This window comes from Malus sylvestris, chromosome 8, assembly GCF_916048215.2.
Source record: "Malus sylvestris chromosome 8, drMalSylv7.2, whole genome shotgun sequence".
Taxonomy (NCBI): Eukaryota; Viridiplantae; Streptophyta; class Magnoliopsida; order Rosales; family Rosaceae; genus Malus; species Malus sylvestris.
In genome coordinates, this window is record NC_062267.1 from 19,843,756 (window position 1) to 19,861,003 (window position 17,248).

General features: G+C 38.5%; 3 protein-coding genes across 3 annotated transcripts; all 3 read left to right on the plus strand.

Annotated features, from left to right (window-relative positions):
- Positions 1-3,639: 3,639 nt before the first annotated feature.
- On the plus strand, positions 3,640-5,429 carry LOC126631271 (pathogenesis-related thaumatin-like protein 3.5). The gene is made up of 3 exons (XM_050301444.1): positions 3,640-3,908; positions 4,142-4,805; positions 5,096-5,429. The coding sequence occupies exons 1-3, from the start codon at positions 3,848-3,850 to the stop codon at positions 5,232-5,234; spliced, it is 864 nt and encodes a 287-aa protein (XP_050157401.1). The 5' UTR covers positions 3,640-3,847; the 3' UTR covers positions 5,235-5,429.
- A 677-nt stretch (positions 5,430-6,106) lies between these two features.
- Positions 6,107-8,500, plus strand: LOC126633470 (ubiquitin-fold modifier 1). Its single transcript, XM_050304083.1, has 4 exons — positions 6,107-6,278; positions 6,385-6,482; positions 7,387-7,419; positions 8,232-8,500. The coding sequence occupies exons 1-4, from the start codon at positions 6,211-6,213 to the stop codon at positions 8,327-8,329; spliced, it is 297 nt and encodes a 98-aa protein (XP_050160040.1). The 5' UTR covers positions 6,107-6,210; the 3' UTR covers positions 8,330-8,500.
- A 3,896-nt stretch (positions 8,501-12,396) lies between these two features.
- On the plus strand, positions 12,397-15,709 carry LOC126631421 (uncharacterized). Its single transcript, XM_050301552.1, has 5 exons — positions 12,397-12,696; positions 13,453-13,519; positions 14,344-14,413; positions 14,735-15,615; positions 15,699-15,709. The coding sequence occupies exons 4-5, from the start codon at positions 14,739-14,741 to the stop codon at positions 15,707-15,709; spliced, it is 888 nt and encodes a 295-aa protein (XP_050157509.1). The 5' UTR covers positions 12,397-12,696; positions 13,453-13,519; positions 14,344-14,413; positions 14,735-14,738.
- The last annotated feature ends 1,539 nt before the right edge of the window (positions 15,710-17,248 follow it).

The window sequence follows — 17,248 nt, forward strand, 5'->3', positions numbered from 1 at the left end:
ATATATATATATAATGGTATCACTCATAAGTATTAAAAGTACGTCAACGATGCGGTCAGTTTTGTCTAAATAACATTACTATTAATTAAATCACATGATCTAATACACAAAGTCATGTTGGTTTTTTTTGGTTGGTTGGTATAGTTGGATGGTCATTTTCCACCATATGTAGCTAGGTTTTGGCTATCAAAACATCCCGATTGGTACATGTTTAAAGAGAATAGCCGACAAGGTCTAGGCCTAAAGTCCAACTCCACTTCAAGTCTTCAACCATTGCATATGCAACTTTAACAATAACAGACATATAGAGGTGGGATTTGGATCCTATTTGGATCCTCTTTGTAAGGATAGTAAGGATACTCACATTCTATCCGTTTATCGTACATCGTGCGGCCAAAAATCTTTATAAATTTTTTTATTTAAAATGAAACACAAACAGTACCTAACGAAAACTGGTCTTATCCAAAAGTTGGGACCAAGGAACTTCCAAAAGGATAAAAAAAAGCATCTAAATAACCCACTTTTTTACTTAGGTTCATACTTCATATGCTTAGACATATATAGTTATCTCATCTTCCTAAAGGAGCATTTGCAATAGTTTTGGCTTTGTTTGGACCTCAAGAAATTGTATGTTCCTTAGGGCCTCCTTTGTTGGGTGGGTCAGAATATGGATAAATCCAATTAAATTGGCCATGTCTCATGTTTGATGAATGATGAGTCGATATTGTACTATATATTTTATCTTAATTTTAGTATTAATTTATTGATTATTATGTGAGAATTTTGATACTTTGTTATATATTCCAATGTAGGACGTTTGAATTCCTCTTGAGCAAAAAGTATTCTAACGGATGAATTTTGGAATGATTTCAATTGGAGGATGTTCATTAGTCTCTCAGCTTGTTCATTTCAAAGTTTCAGATATTTCTACCAAGTGATTAAATTATAGCGATGAAATAAACGAGCAGCATACAGTGCTGTCAAAGTGACATTTTGGACTTATTTGGGCTTTTTGGCATCCAAGATGATGCCTTTTGGGTTCAAGGCCCTTTGCAATTATGTTTGGGACATTTCAAGCTTTAATTCAAGTTGTTTTGGGTCTATTTTGGAGCCCTAAGAGCAATTCCACCGTGGTGGAGGCCCCCTAGGGCTATCCACTATGCTATCCACCCAGTGAACAGTAACTGCCCTTAATGAACAGTAATCGCTTTTTGCATCTCCACCGTTACACTTGAATAGTCCTGGTTATTGGTAATAAAATATTACTATTTTTATTTATTTAGAAAATAATATAAAATATTTTTTAAACTTTTATTGTATTTATACCCATATTGGCAATAAACGAAGACATACCCACAACGATTCAACGGCAATGCAGTGACCAATGAAGAAATATAAAGCAATTAAAGCGATAAACAATCAAAGGGTCGGCGAATCGAAGGGAAAGTAGAGAAAAATGAGATTTGAAGAGAGCTTACGGTGTGGAAATCGCGAAGAGCAACGCCCGGGAGGTAGAAGTAGTGGGACGAGGAGATGAGGAGGAGCACGATGAAGATAAAGGTCATCCTGGTGGTGGTTGTAGAGGGCGAAGATCCTCCTACCCATCTTCTTCTGAGAGAGAGAGAGAAAGAGGTGCTTAGACAGAAAAAAAAAATTAAAACAGGCGTCTGACGTCAGCTAACGTCAGACTCACCTTAGGCGCTCGGGCCGGCATGAATCCACGGGCCTAGTGCTCGGGCCTGCTTGGGCTCCCTCGCCAGCCAACACTGGACTTCGTCCCTCGGGCAATCAGGCCATGTGCTAAAGCCGGTCCATAGAGCAATTGCTCCCGCTGTAGCTGCTCTAAAGATCCTGAAACGTGGCTGTTTTGTGGCTGGGTTAATTTCCCGAAGCTATAATAGGAATGTATTTCCTAGTTATCTTATTCAATTATGTTTCTTACTTTTTAGAACACCTTTTCTAGGAAGGATTTTTTATCACAGACAAGTTGCATGTTCATATTTGATTATGAGTCTTACATGTTCATATTTGATCTGAATATCACAGACAAGTTGCATGTTAGATATACGTTCTTGCTTGAATATCACGAGGAGAATATGCATTAGGAAAACCTAACATTCAAAGTTGCATGTGTAATTCATAAGTAATTGGTAATGTTACATATGATTGTTAAGGTAACGGTGGAACTCTAATGCTTAAATTGATTTTCAAAACTATTTTCTTTTGTTTTCTTTACTTCGCTAATTTCTTTAATTATTTTTATTAAATTCGTTTTTAATAGTTTAGGTCACAAAATCACCTTTTTCAAACTTTGTTTTCAAATAATTAATTAAAATTTGGTTTTAACATAAATTATTTATTCAATTCTTGTGGAGAACAACTTTGCTTGAGCTACTATACTAAGATTATGTTGTACTCTTGCGTATTTTAAGTGGTTTTATCCCTATTTTTGCAGGTTGTAAAAATTCCATCAAAAAATTTGCCCCATTACTGGGGATTGTTTTGAATAATTTAACTCACTAAATCGAAAAATTGATCATATTAGAGAAACCAAATCTTCTCCTTAAGAATGGGACATTATGGAATATAGTTAGATTGAGCTGGTTTGGTAATGATGTGCTTTGAAAAAAAAGCTAATTTTGCTGTGCTGTGAGAATAAGCTCATTTTTCCTACTTCACGTTTTCAACTTTTTTTTCACCAAAAACTGTGAAAATAAGTTGTATTGAAGTGTTTACCAAACACATTTTTGAGCTCATTTTTTTTTTATATCCACTTTTTATAAAAGCACTTCAGTACCAAACTAGTACTTAATCTCAATCTTGGTATGGCTACAGTGCCATCATGACGTCATATGTCAATGATGCAAAGATATTTGTCAGTTTTTATTCATGCAATGTTGTATCATTAGCATAGACATCTACAATGAAAGTGTACACATATCATATAGGTCACTCTTCACCGAGTGAGACCTAAAGTCTTTTTTTTTTTTTTTTTTTTTTTTTTTTGTTCAAACCTCCTAAAATCTATGGTAAGCACAAAAAGAAAGATCATGAGATTGAACATTATTCAACACACTAGACCAAGAGATTGTTCCAACTAGGCCCATGATTCTCTCACTCCTGTAATTGTTCCAACTAGGCCCATGATTCTTGCACTCAATTCGTATCCAGTGTTCGGTCCTATAGGTTGACCAAGGCCAAGAACAAGATCCGCCCCTCAGTTTTCGTATCAAACACGAGTCGGTAGCATAGTCGCATATTAACCAGGGAAGCTTTTGTTCACTATGTACACTTCGAATCTAATAGCTATATTTAATAGTTTACTGAACTTGGAAGTTAAATCTTTTGAAAAGCGTTGCCTCTCGTTTGGAAGTAAAGAAGTTTATAGTTTTGGAGACGTGGCATATTGTTCAAAGAATAATATGCTACTCATTTTAGACATTCAAGTCCAAATCCTCTTTCTGCGTATTTTAAATTAGATGAAGTGTTGAAGATCAAATGATTAAAAAGAAAAAAGGAGCGAATAGTTTCTTTGAACAGAGATTTTTCATATGGATTAAGCTTAGGTGGAAAAAAAGTAGAAACCGTGGTTGGGAACCTTAATAAGCTTGCAGGAAAGGATTAGGGAAGGAATCAGATTAGCTAGCATTGCCAAAAAGCATCCCATGGATTGCTACTGCTTTGGTTTACTATTACTTTCTCCATACTTATTCTTCACCACCTTCGTCCTTTATATGTGCATATTGTCGAACTTTCTTAGCGCAATTAATTCATGTAATTTCATCTACCCCATCACCCTTAAAGTTAGAAAGAACGAATCAAAAGATTGAAAGAGGAAGTAAGAAAAATGGCAAAATGTTTCAATCGATTAATGTTGCCGCTTTTATCGGTTTTTATGGTTCTTTCAGGTATTATATCTTGATCATATCAATTTTTCTAGTTTATGTTTCTTTCACAATTTGTATGGATAATGACATTGATTAGAATGTAGTTCGGTTCTTTTGTAATTCTACAATGTATGATATTGAAATTCAAAATTTAATCTGTCACATCCTTGGAGTTTTAACAACCCGTTTTGTTAATTTGGGCACCAACATTTCAAGTTAAATTTTGGAGCAATTGGTTTCTTGGATGTTTGCAGGACCAAAGTTATCCGAGTCTGCTAGAATTTTCACCATTATAAACAATTGCAAAGAGACAGTCTGGCCAGCAGTGACTCCTGGGGAGAACTTCAATGGTGGTGGTTTTGTGCTAAAACCGGGCCAGTCAATCGTATTCACTGCCCCAGTAAGCTGGTCTGGCAGGATATGGGGTCGAACGGGCTGCAACTTTGACAAAAATGGCAATGGCTCATGCCAGACCGGGTCCTGTGGCAGCGCCCTCCAGTGTGGAGCCTCAGGAAAGCCCCCAGCAACACTTGCCGAGTTCACATTGACCGCGCTAGACTTTTATGATGTGAGCCTTGTTGACGGGTTCAACTTGCCGTTGGTTGTGACACCTCTAAATGGTAAGGGAAATTGCAGCGTATCCGGTTGTGACATGGACCTGAGACCAAATTGCCCTAATGAGCTAGTTGTCAAAGCAAATGGGAAGACCGTTGGATGCAGAAGCGCATGTGACGTGTTCGACACTGATGAGTACTGCTGCAGAGGGCTTTATGGTAATGCTGCTGTGTGTAAACCCACATATTATTCCAAGAAGTTCAAAGAAGCATGCCCTACTGCCTACAGCTATGCTTACGATGATCCGACCAGTATTTTTACTTGCTCGGGCACAGATTATGTCGTCGCTTTCTGCTCAACTAGGTTTGTCATCAGTTAATTACATGCACTGAAAACTGTTTTGAATCTCTCTTTGGGATTTGGATGCAGGGATTAGATAATCGAGGTTCGAAATAAGAAAAGATTTTGAACATTGAAATTTGATTCTTGCTTGTATATTTGTAGCTTCGGTAACGTTCTTTTGCCAAATATATGCGCACTCTTGATCGTGCACGCTTTGCAACTAAATATTGATCACTATTTTAGCACTTTGCATCTGATTATTTCCTTGTGGTGCAAGTTATTCACTTTTATTGTTGTTTATATGCATGCAGGAAGCAACCAGTGTGCACATATCATAACCACAAGCTTGTGTGTGGTAATGGATCTGGATCAGTAGGTTTAACGTCATTGAGATGGTGGGCTGTGATGCTTGGAGTGTTAATGATGATTAATTTATGGATTAATTTTTGAAAACAGAGTTTTATTTTTTAACCTAAGTTTAGAGGTGTGTTTTTTGCATCCCTTTTGAACTTGGAAGCAGCACTTAAGAAGAATGTCTTTTTTTTCAGAGAATTGTCCATGCTGGTTGGTTGTACATTATGATGTTCATTTTATTCTTTTCCTTTCGAAGAGAAAATATATTTGAATGCAGTTGATATACTCAAACTTTTCTTCTCTCCACTCTCCATCTTCAACTTCTGATTTACATGATCGAAAGGTTGAGTTATTAACTTCTTCAAATAATTAAATCAACTTAATTCTGCCAACGAATACTTCATCGAGGGAGGTCCTAAGTTGAAATCTCATGGATGATAGTTGTTGATTAACTAAAAGGGATGGATCATAGAAGATATGAGTTTAACCATATTGGCCAAAGCAGTGTGCTCTACCCTTTGAACCCAGTTCGAATCCCATGAATTCATTGTAATTGTTAAACAAAAAGGTGGTTCATGAGTTTGAATATTTGGTCAGTCTCGGTCTAATAAACTCGAACCCAAATTTCCAAACAACTTCAATGTGTTTGGTTCAATCATATTGAATTAGATCGTGAACAATATGAATCGACACTTTATTATCACAATACTTCTTCTTTTTTTTATCAAATTTATTATCACAATACAATCGTAAAAAGTTTTATTCTGAAGCCTCAATTTTGTCAGTACACGTTTAACCCATTATAACTCACAAATACAATGTGATATACCTCGATGCTCAACTTGGCACTCAATCTAGTCCATGCTTCAAAGTATATAGAAAAATTCATAATAACAAAATCAAACGAATATATGTACGCATGTAAAATTGTAATTAGCGGGTAAATAGAAACACCAACTAAAAATGGAATGAGCCAAAATCACAAAGCATTGTCTGTCAGCGTTAGAAATACCAACCACGTATAAAGGACCTCTCTCTCCAAAACAAAACGCACCAAGAAAAGTAAAATAAAATGGCGGGTGGTGGAAAGGTCTCCTTCAAAGTTACTCTAACCTCCGATCCGAAGCTTCCCTTCAAAGTGTTCGTATCGCATAACCCCCTCAATTTCTATTCAAACTCCTTTTTCGATTTTTCATAATTTTTTTTTTATAATTCAATCAATTTTTTGTGATTTTTTTTTTTTCAGGTTTAGCGTGCCGGAAGCAGCCCCTTTCACCGCCGTGCTGAAATTCGCGGCCGAGGAATTCAAAGTGCCTCCCCAAACCAGCGCTATCATCACCAACGGTAATCTGATTTCTGGGCTTTTGCATGTCGCTGTTGATTTCGTTTTTGTCTCGTAAAGTTTGTGACTTTCTGATTTATGATTTGGGTTTTGTTGGAAATTTCAATTGATTTGCTTGTGGAGTTTAGTGTGCATTGATCGGAATCGATTAGGGTTTTCGGTTTCTGGAAATTGAGCATCCCTTTTTTCAAGATCCAAAGTATGAGATTGCAATACGCTTATGAAGGTTAGATCTTGTGGTCTTTTTAACTGACAGCTCGGACTTATAATTCATGTAGATCTATAGCGGTATAAACCTCGACAAAAAGACCGAATTTTGAAATTAGGGAATGTATAGAGCTGAGGTAAGAAAATGGGGAATTTGAATTCAGATGACATTCTCAAATTTGATATTAAAAAATGTTTCGTCATTTGGTCTTATGGGATTGAGTTTTCTAGAATTCCTCAAGAATATTAAGAGCGCATAATTTGTTCCGCTTCAACTGAAACGTAAATGAAATGTCCTACATTTTGTATGAATTTGGAAGGATCAATGTGGCAGTTTGAAATGCACCCAACACATGCCGATATCTTAGTCCTCGTCCCTTCAAGGGACAATGAGTTTTGTCTTTTTAGTTTAAATTATTGTCTGATTTTTCCTATCCCAAGATCCAATCTGAAATTAGAATTGATACCATCCAATCTTTGGACAATTGAAATTTTAACAAACAGTAAGATTTCTGTGAACAATAATAGCTTTAGCTTTTATTTGATAGACTCATAGAAGTAAATGTATGATAGAATCACAAGGGACGGTATAGATTTGTGCAGCGTACTTTGCATGACCTCTCAATTTCCAGGTTATCATTGCCTTGGGTGTTGAGATGTTGTTTCTTATATCTCACTTGTTTGTTATTATTTGTGCAGATGGTGTCGGAATCAATCCTCAGCAAAGCGCAGGTATGCCAGTGCTTTACCTTTGTTGGTGTAATTTTAAGTTCTCTATTCATTTTTGTGCTCTGGGTAAATGGGGGTAAGGTTAGCCGACATTCACCTCTCCCAGACCCTACGTAAAGCGGGAGCCTTGTGCACTGGGTACGACCTTTTTTATTCATTTTTGTGCTATTGTATAATTTTGTACCCTGGTGAGCATTTTAGATCCATTCTTTAGATTTTTGGGGGAAATTGAGATTCCACCCCAAAACTAATTTGTAATTTGGGAAGTGGCCCAACTAGCCCTTGCAAGGTTTCTTAACTTTTCAATGTGGGACACATCTTCACAATATACCCTACCAATTTCATACCCTACCAATTTCATCTCAGAATTAGTGTTTGATATGACGTTAGTTTGACATGAAAGTGTGTATGATTCCTTGCCCCCCCTATGCATCTCCTAGCTGGGGTAGGGAACTGTTACGTGTAAGTTCTGCATCTGTATCATTCTTTGCATATCAAATAGGACCCATTGGAACAAAATATATAAAACTTAAAACCTGCCATCGTGGGATGATTATCAGCAGTCGACTTCAAAACTAGTAGGGGGTATAAATAGGAGTTCCAAGGATTCTCCTTATGAAAACTATTTAGTGGTGCTTAGTTTCAATGCTATGATGTATATTCGTGTACACAAAAAAAACAAATGTTGCTATGTGCACTCCCCAAACAGATAGATATTAAACTGTCAACTAGAATAATTGTGGTATTGAATTCATCATTATTGTTAGCATGGATTAGACCCTTGGTTTCACACAAACTTTGACTGGCTTTCTCAGGGAATGTGTTCCTCAAGCATGGTTCTGAACTACGCCTGATTCCTCGAGATAGGGTTGGGGCTTTTGGAACAATGGACGCTGCATTACAATCAAACTGAAGGGATTGGTCTACTTCTGATTGCGGTTCTATTCCCTTTTTATGATCTTGTACCTTATTAAGTTGGGAGGATTTTCAAACTTTAGTTGACGATGTAAAACCATCCAATTGAACGAGATAACAGGTGAGTGAAATAGATGCTCTTAAATAATATTACAAGGATAATTTTACAGTTCTGGTGTTTTTGTTGTAGATTCATCTGTGGTTTGTGTTGGAGTTGAATCCCTCCTGCATGCTTTAGAACATACATAGCGTCTTATACCCCCGAAATCTTTGGTGATCCCGGGGATTGCTCGGGAACTATCCGGTACCCCTTTTACCATAGAGATACCACTACACTTTCCGAAGCCACCTTATACATGCTCAGTTTGGCTGGGCTTGGGCTGCAGTGTTTGTGGTCTGGGCGGATCATTGCTTGTAGGGCCAAACCAGCTGGGCACGGGTTCAATGTGTTTTAGAGACCCTAAGTTGACTAGGGGCTCATTTATAAGTTATTTTAAAATAACTGAAAGCGTTTTTGGTAAAAATATTTTTGAAACTAATCCTTAGTAAAAATCGAGGTGAATCTTGGAAAGCACTTTTAAGTGCTTTTGAAACCGAAAATCAATTTCACCAAAAATATTTTCAGTCATTTTAAAAGTACTTCAAAACAAGCCCTAAAGCAGTGTGTTTGCTTTCTAGACCAAAAATTGAATCATTTCATGTAGTGTAGATTAGATAGGATTAGATTAAAAAAATATTATCTGAAAAGGATCCGGCGAAGATTACAAATCTGGGAGCTTTGATGGAACTCATCGACAAACTTCACCCCTTTTTTCTTTTAAGTGCTTATTGAAATTTGAACAGGCTTGCCTAAAAATTAGTATGTATTATCTAATTCTAGCCAACCAAATTGAACACCAAAAACCCGTATATTGTTTTGATGATGAGTCAAGTTGAGATTTTTTGGACTCAAATGAAAGCCGGGATTTGAACTCGGAATCTTTAGAAAAAGAATCAAGATTGTGGGTGTCACTGAACCAAACGATCAATGTCCCTCAACTTTTAAAACTCGTCGACACAAATATCTCGACTCTTGGGTGCTAGTCCAAAGGCCACGAGTTTCTAAAATGGAAGGTAGGACGTCTCTCAAGAGACAAGGACAAATGCATCTAACAAGAGAGCTCTTAGATTTACTTGTCTCCCTTAACCAGCCTTGTAAGTTTATGCACATCAATGGCATCCATGGCTAATAGCAATGGCAGCCCCACCACCTCCACAGATACCATTTTGGCATTGCCTATTGAGGAGGATATTGATGCAACGTGCAGGAAACTGCCTGGGATAGTAAAGATTAAGACATTTATGGACCTTTCCTTCGGTGCATTTGGTCTGCCTACAACCTCCCAACTCCTCCTAAGTTAACATGCTTGGATTTACCAGTTTGATTTTTGGTAGATCTTCGTCTGTGAATGGTACTTTAAGCGGGGTTGAACTTATTAGTCACTTTAAACTTCCTTTTACAATTTGGAGAGATATACGCAAACCCACTTTATGCTTGTTTTGTTGGACGAACATTTACATTGATTATTAAATTCCAAATTCAATAGATGTTAAGTTTGAATCTTATAAACGATAGGTGTTGAATAAAAAAAGAAATATCAATATTTGTGAACTTTGCAAAATCTTTACTTCTGCCATATACGAAACTCACTTTGTTTCGACTTTATACATCAACTAGCATATCAATATTCTTTTTTCTTTATCCAAACAATATTGAACAAGCAGAATCAAACTTGGAACCTTAGATCAAGAGAATGAATGCTTTTAAGCAAGTGAGTTTTAGGCGCTTTTTACTAGTATGTCATAGTTTATATATGTGATGATAAAAACTCAATCATAAACTAGCTTTGTGTTTGTAGATCTCGACATTCGATTTACTCTAGACAAGTGGGTAGCTACAGCTACCAGTCCATTGATGAACTACAAAGTATTTACTCATAGCGTGGGGCAAGCTCTTCATTCATGTCTGTATAATAAACATTTGTAATACAACCAACATTTAGATCTTAAAATTAAGAACTAGTTATACATACTTCAACAATTAGGGACGAGAAAAACTTTCTTGATTGTTGCGGGTGTCTCACACTCATAGTCGCATGTCGTTACTCACATAACGCACCCAATGCAAGACTCTCGATTCATGCAATGAGTCTTCAATGGGCTAAAACAAGTCGTTCCAAGGAGAGGGTGGCACAAAAAATTGATTAAAATCCGTTCCATGGGACAGCGCGTCCCAAGTAAATTGGCGCACCAAACGTGTGACAAGTGTGTTCCGTCCTACTGCGTTCCGTCGTATCCCACGTACCAAATAGTACCTCGAGGATCCATGTTATGCTTGGATTGTTTGTTTTCTTAAGGATGAAATGCTTTTAGAGTTTTACTTTGACCCATGTGCTTTGAACTTGTATAGTTTTGTAATCACAAATGATCATGTAATTTTAATTATTCCATTTGTGATTGGACTCGGTAATTTTAAACTTGAGTGGCAACCCTTGCTTCTACCCAACTACACATAGACACATGTCCATTCTTTATTTACAATTTTAATTATTTATACACATATTCATCATAAATTGAATAAAAACAGGAAGTGCTGCAATTTGCAACGTTAAAAGCGTTGTTTCACTCTTTTTTCGTGAAAAAGTTTAATCTTTGAAATAATAGGGCCCAGGGGCAGAATAGTCACAAGAAAAAAGAGGGTCCTACGGATCAAGGTTGTGGTGGCATCCCATCACGTGGGAATTCGTTGAAAGCTTAAAAGGTGAAAAGTGTTTCGAGAAGTCTCCGGTTCGGGCACTTTTACCGGACTACCATGTGCCCAATAAGTCGGTCGTCCAAATGTCGATGGCATTTGGTAAACTTACACAAATTAATCTCTGTGCTAATCCAATCGGGTTTATTAGGTGTCCGATCCCTAATATTGTTTTTGGAGTGGGTAATGTTAAGGATATCAAATTTTCTACATCAAATTTGAAAATCAAAAGATGTGGTTGTCGATGATCGAATTATTAACTAAGTGTCAATCAACATGTTTGTTTCTTATTGGTGACACATCATTTGATTTACAATTTGATTTGAAAATTTGCTCTCCTTAACATGAAGCGAGAATTGGTCCCTAAATTTTTACTACGGTTTAAATTCCATTCATCAATTGTCACTTAGTACTATAGTCTAATAGTACTCCTCTTCATTTATAAGTGAAATGTCTTATACTCGATTCTCACCAAAAAACAATTTGAACTATATTGTTACAAGCCTATTGTGAAGCTTAGTTTACTCTCACACTCTCTCAGCATAAAAAAGATCCTTTGTTCAAACTAAAAAAATTTCATTTATCAATTAAAAATTTGTTAATTTTTGTTTCTAAATTTTATTTAACGTAGAAAATTAGTCCATCTGTGGTTGCAGACACGGAGGCATTTGGTGTGGAGGAATGAGGCGGAGGGGAGAGAGGTCTAGGTATGATTTTTTATTGGGTAAATTACATAGTAACCTCTCAAGTTTGAGGTCTATTACAACCCATACAACATCTTTAAAACATTTCACTTTCATACCTCAAGTACTATTTTATTTCAATATAATACATCCGTTATCTTTTTCCATCAATCAATCCGTTAAATGCTGACATGGCTACCAAATGAGTGCCACGTGGCCAAAAAAATAATTTTTTTTTTATTTTTTATTTGAAAAAAAAAACCTAAATCTTCTAAATAAATTTAAAAAAAAAAAAAAAACCAAAAACCAAACCCCACTTCGTCTTCCCTACCTCCTTCCCCCCTCCCCCCAAAAAAACCCAACCTGCAACCTGCAACCCAGAAGAAGAAGAAGAGAGAAAAAAAAAAAAAAAAAAACCATCTTCATCTTCCCCGGACCCCCATTCCTTGCAACCCACCCCTTTCTTCCCCCTCCCGTCTTTCCCAAACCCACCGCACCCATCCTGTCACAGCCCGTCCCAGAATTACTAAATACCGAGGACGTGAAATTACAAAAACGCCCTTAAACGGGATTAAGGTGCGTAAATTTGGTATTTGTTTTACACTAAGATCTTAAACTAGGGTTTAGATTTACATTTGTTTGGTCTAATAATTTTGTATTGGACTTAGGTGGGATCCCCACCTCCTGAAATCCTTCCCCAAAACCCGTAGGTTGTCTCTCTCCCTCTTTCTTCCTCATCTCTCCCTCAGAAACACTCTCTCTCTCTTACTCTCGAACTCTCTCAAGCTCTCGGACAAACACCAAGAACAACCACAAACGTGCACCAACGTCCAATCTAAGATCATCTTCGTGATCTTGGGAACTTCACGAGCACGGGGGTATAAGTTTCAGGTAAGTTTCATTTCTGAAATCCTAGTTTCAAAACACCCCGTGTAATGACACTGTTCACGAACTTAAAATTGGTTGTGTTTTAGGCTAAAGCAAGATCACCACGAGTCTTAGGAAGTCCTAAGGAGGCTCGGAGTGCCTCGTTTGAACAAAATGGACGTCGGGATCGTCGGGTTCGAGTTTGGCCGAAATTGAGGAATTTTGGAAGGTATGATCTAGTTGTTTTTAGGCCCTAAAACCCTTCCAACGTGATAGTACATGTTAAATGCTTCATTTTGGTATAAAATGCGAAGAAATTGGTTGAAAAACGAAGGAGATTAGTAGATTTGAAATTTTTCCAGAAACCGGCGAACAGTCGCCGGCGACCGGTGACTCGCCGGAGAAGACAGGGAATCTTCCGTCAAGTTTGACGGAATATTCCGACGCCGTTAGTTAACTTTAACGGAAACCGTTAGTTTTTAACGGAATATACTAGGATTTGACGGAATATTCTCTAACGCCGTTCACTGTAGCCGTCAGTGTGCATGTCACGTGGCCGCGCGTGGGCCGCGCGTAGGTCCGTGCCACGTCAGGCGCGTGGGGGCGCGTGAGGACTCCAAAAATTATTTTAAAAATATGGGGATGATCCTGAGGTTGTGTAGGTCACTTTGGTATATTTATATACCCAATTTGAGCATCGTATGAAGAATTAATTACCTAGTTTGGTTTAGGTGCGTTAAATGTGCGTTAAATGATTGTTTTAAGTTATTTCACTTCTAGGTGGAACTTTTAACGAGGACGAGCACATCCAGGGGCGTCAAGGGGGTTACGACCCGGCGACATACCAGTGAGTGGGCATTTGTTTTTATATATACCTATATACTCGATTTCCCCAGAAATCAAATTTAAATGAAAAGTATATTGAAATGAAATGAAATATGATGTGATTGCCATGCATAGAATATTATGGATATTATGAACTGTCGTATGATGCATATATGTATGATGGTGCTGTGGAAGCACAGGTAAGTATTTAATTAATATTATGATGATGATGATGATATATTGAGCTCATATCCTGCACCATGGTTTAGTGCTTATAGTATTCACCGCATCGCACGCTCGCCTTGGATCCAAGTAGATGCTGGTCGTACAGTCCACGCGGAGTGGGTACGACGGGCCAGTCGTAGAGTGTTAGTGAGATTATGACTGGTGGGTGACCTTAGGTTATTGTATACAGATGATTGATGAGAGAAGCACTAGAGCGAATATTACCATGAGTCGTTCAGACTACATTAGGTAGTTCCGACTTATGTGCAGAAGGCCGGACAGGTCACGCGGAGTGACTCCGGCAGAGAGTGAGATTGATAGATGTTGAGCTCTAGGTTCAATCGTTCAGGGCTATTAGAGGGCCTACGATTGATTATTTCTTTTACCTGATTATATTATGTTAATGCATTCATACTAAACTGTTGAAATTGGCATGGTACATTCTTTATTGAATCTGTTATAAGATTGATGATTGAGACAGTTGAGATATATATGCTATATACTATTTTTCTGGGAAAGTATACAGGTTTTCCAAAAAGGGGTTATAATTGTGGATTTATGAAATGATTTGGAAAAGATTGATTTTCGCCCACTCACGTTTTCTGTTTTTCGCCCCTCCAGGTTCTAGTTGATAGTTGAGGCGTTGGTGGCCTACGAGGACTGCTTCGGCGTTCTGACAGACTAAATAAATGTAGGATTCACCCGAGGGTGTTGTAAAATAGTTATGTTCCTACTTGACTGCACCTAGATGCTTATGCTCTGTTTATGTGTGTTTAGTACACTCTTATGCACATAGAATGCTAGGTTGTAAATAACTGCAATTAGTGGTTTTTGTTGACTCGTATTTTATTATTAAATCGTTTCCGCTTGCGTTATGGTTACGTCACACTCACGTGACGGCCAGCACGTCCTAGTCTTCGGGTTAGGGTGTGTCAGTTTGGTATCAGAGCATAGGTTGCAGTCCTGTATAACTAATGAGTTCTTCTATTGATTTTGTTATGTTTTCTGTCAGAATTATGCCGCCTCGTAGAGATCCTCGCCGTGCTGCTGAGCCTAATTTCCCCGATATAACTCAGTTAGGGGCAGCAATGGCTCAAGCTTTTCAGGCTAATATCCGTCCTCCTCAGAGAACGCCCGTAGAGACGATGTATAATCTGAAATTGGAAACCTTTGAGGGAAATGAAGGTTATGAAGGGGCAGAAAAGTGGTTGGATCGAATTGAGCAGACCTTTCAAGTGATGCAAAGTCAGGGAAACCTGCCAGCTAATAGATGGGTGGAGACTACCACCTGGTTTTTGGGCCGTGAGCCAGCTGCGTGGTGGATAAATCAGTCGAGGCACATGGCACCTGAAAGGGCAGCCGAATGGGAGGTATTTAAGGAAAATTTTATGAAGAGATTTGTTCCTCCGGAATATATAGATCGCAAGAAACAGGAATTCACCAGTCTGAAGCAGAGAAATATGTCTGCACATGAGTACTACAGGAAGTTTACTGATTTATCCCGTTATGATTCTGATTTAGCGGGTAATCAAGCAGAAATGCTTCGTCGTTTCAAGCTAGGATCTAAGAAGAAGTACAGAACGTTTGCCAATGCACTTCCCTGTGCCGATTATCATGAGTATTTTGAGATTCTGGTCCGGATGGAAGACTCTGATAATCTTCCGGACAGTGAGGATGAAGAGGATAAGGGTAATGGTCAGAAGAAAAATGAGAAAGGTAAAGGTGTTTCCATTCCAGGACCTCGTCAGATGCAGAATTTCAAGAAAAGTGGAATGAGTTCGAGTTCTTCCAGTGGTGGATTTAGTGCCACAGGTCCGAGGAGAGGAGGTGGTAGGTTTGGTAATGGACCTAGATTTTCTGGTCAGAGAGGCTTTAGTGGTGCTGGTAATTCGGGTCCTCCGTTATGTCGCCGTTGTAATTTCCGACATCATGGGGAATGTAGGAGAAGCAGTGGTGCATGCTTTACATGTGGTCAGACAGGACATAGAGCTATGTATTGTCCCCAGAATCAGCAGAGGCCCCAGCAGCCTGTTATGCCAACATCAGCACCGACTCAACAGAACTTTAATTCAGGCAGTTATGGCCAGGGTGGTCGTGGTGGTGCTTATCACTATCAGGGTGATGCTGCTCCTTATGCTCCGGGACAGTATCACTATTCCCAGGATCCTTATTTTCAGAGTGGATATTCTCAGGATCAAGGAGGTTATACTTCATATCCGTCTATACCAGCTAGCGGATCTCAGTGGTATCAGGGAGGTCAGCCCCAACAGAGCGGAGTTGCTGCTAGTAGTACAGGGTCGTTTAGGCCGCCTGCCCAGGCAGGTCAAGGACGTACTCATCAGGGACGAGGTAACCAGAGTGGCAGAGGTCGTGGAGGACGACAGCCAGCTCAGGGACGTGTTAACCACATCTCGCTGCAAGATGCTCAGAACCATCCAGACTTGATTATGGGTACGTTGAATGTTCTTGGTCATTTTGCTAGAGTCTTGATTGATTGTGGTGCTACACACTCTGTGATTTCTCATACATTTGCTCAAATAACGCAACCTCATCCTTCACCTCTAGGGTTTGATTTAGAGTTTGCTATGCCTAGAGGGGATAAATGTTATGTTGATAGTTTTTACTCTGGGTGTCCAGTGATGGTAGATAATGTCATTATGCCTGCTAATCTTATCCCGTTAGACATCGTGGATTTTGATGTGATTTTAGGGGCGGATTGGTTGCATTATAATCGCGCCCATATAGATTGTTACGGGAAATCAGTTACTTTTCTTCGTCCTGGACTACCTGAGGTTACATTTGTGGGTGAAAGAAGTGGGGTGAGGCATGGTGTTATTTCAGCCATAAGGGCGAAGAAATTGTTATCCAAGGGTTGTCAGGGATACTTGGCACATGTGGTGTTAAATGATGTTGATTCCGGTAGTGTGGAGGAAGTCGGAGTAGTCAGACACTATCCTGATGTATTTCCAGATGATTTACCTGGGTTGCCTCCAGATAGAGATGTGGAATTTTCGATTGAATTGCTTCCAGGTACGAACCCTATCTCTTTGACTCCTTATAGAATGGCACCAGCGGAATTAAGAGAGTTGAAAATTCAATTGCAAGAGTTAATTGATAAAGGTTTCATTCAGCCTAGTTCTTCACCTTGGGGAGCTCCAGTGTTGTTTGTAAGAAAGAAAGATGGAACTTTGAGATTGTGCATTGATTACAGGCAATTGAATCGGGTGACGATTAAAAACCGTTATCCCTTGCCTCGTATAGATGATTTGTTTGATCAGCTCAAAGGTGCCTGTGTGTTTTCTAAGATCGATTTGAGGTCTGGGTATTATCAATTAAAGATTAAAGATGAGGATGTTCATAAAACAGCTTTCAGGACTCGTTATGGGCATTATGAGTTTTTGGTGATGCCATTTGGATTAACGAACGCTCCTGCAGCTTTCATGAGATTGATGAATGAAGTATTCCAGGAATATCTTGACAAGTTTGTTATTGTTTTTATTGATGACATCCTGGTATATTCTAAGTC

Coding starts and splice junctions, on each gene's coding strand:
- LOC126631271 (XM_050301444.1), top strand. CDS start 3,848: ATGGCAAAATGTTTCAATCGATTAATGTTGCCGCTTTTATCGGTTTTT. Junction 3,909..4,141: donor GGTTTTTATGGTTCTTTCAG/GTATTATATCTT, acceptor GGATGTTTGCAG/GACCAAAGTTATCCGAGTCT. Junction 4,806..5,095: donor GTCGCTTTCTGCTCAACTAG/GTTTGTCATCAG, acceptor ATATGCATGCAG/GAAGCAACCAGTGTGCACAT.
- LOC126633470 (XM_050304083.1), top strand. CDS start 6,211: ATGGCGGGTGGTGGAAAGGTCTCCTTCAAAGTTACTCTAACCTCCGAT. Junction 6,279..6,384: donor CCGAAGCTTCCCTTCAAAGT/GTTCGTATCGCA, acceptor TTTTTTTTTCAG/GTTTAGCGTGCCGGAAGCAG. Junction 6,483..7,386: donor CAGCGCTATCATCACCAACG/GTAATCTGATTT, acceptor TTATTTGTGCAG/ATGGTGTCGGAATCAATCCT.
- LOC126631421 (XM_050301552.1), top strand. CDS start 14,739: ATGCCGCCTCGTAGAGATCCTCGCCGTGCTGCTGAGCCTAATTTCCCC.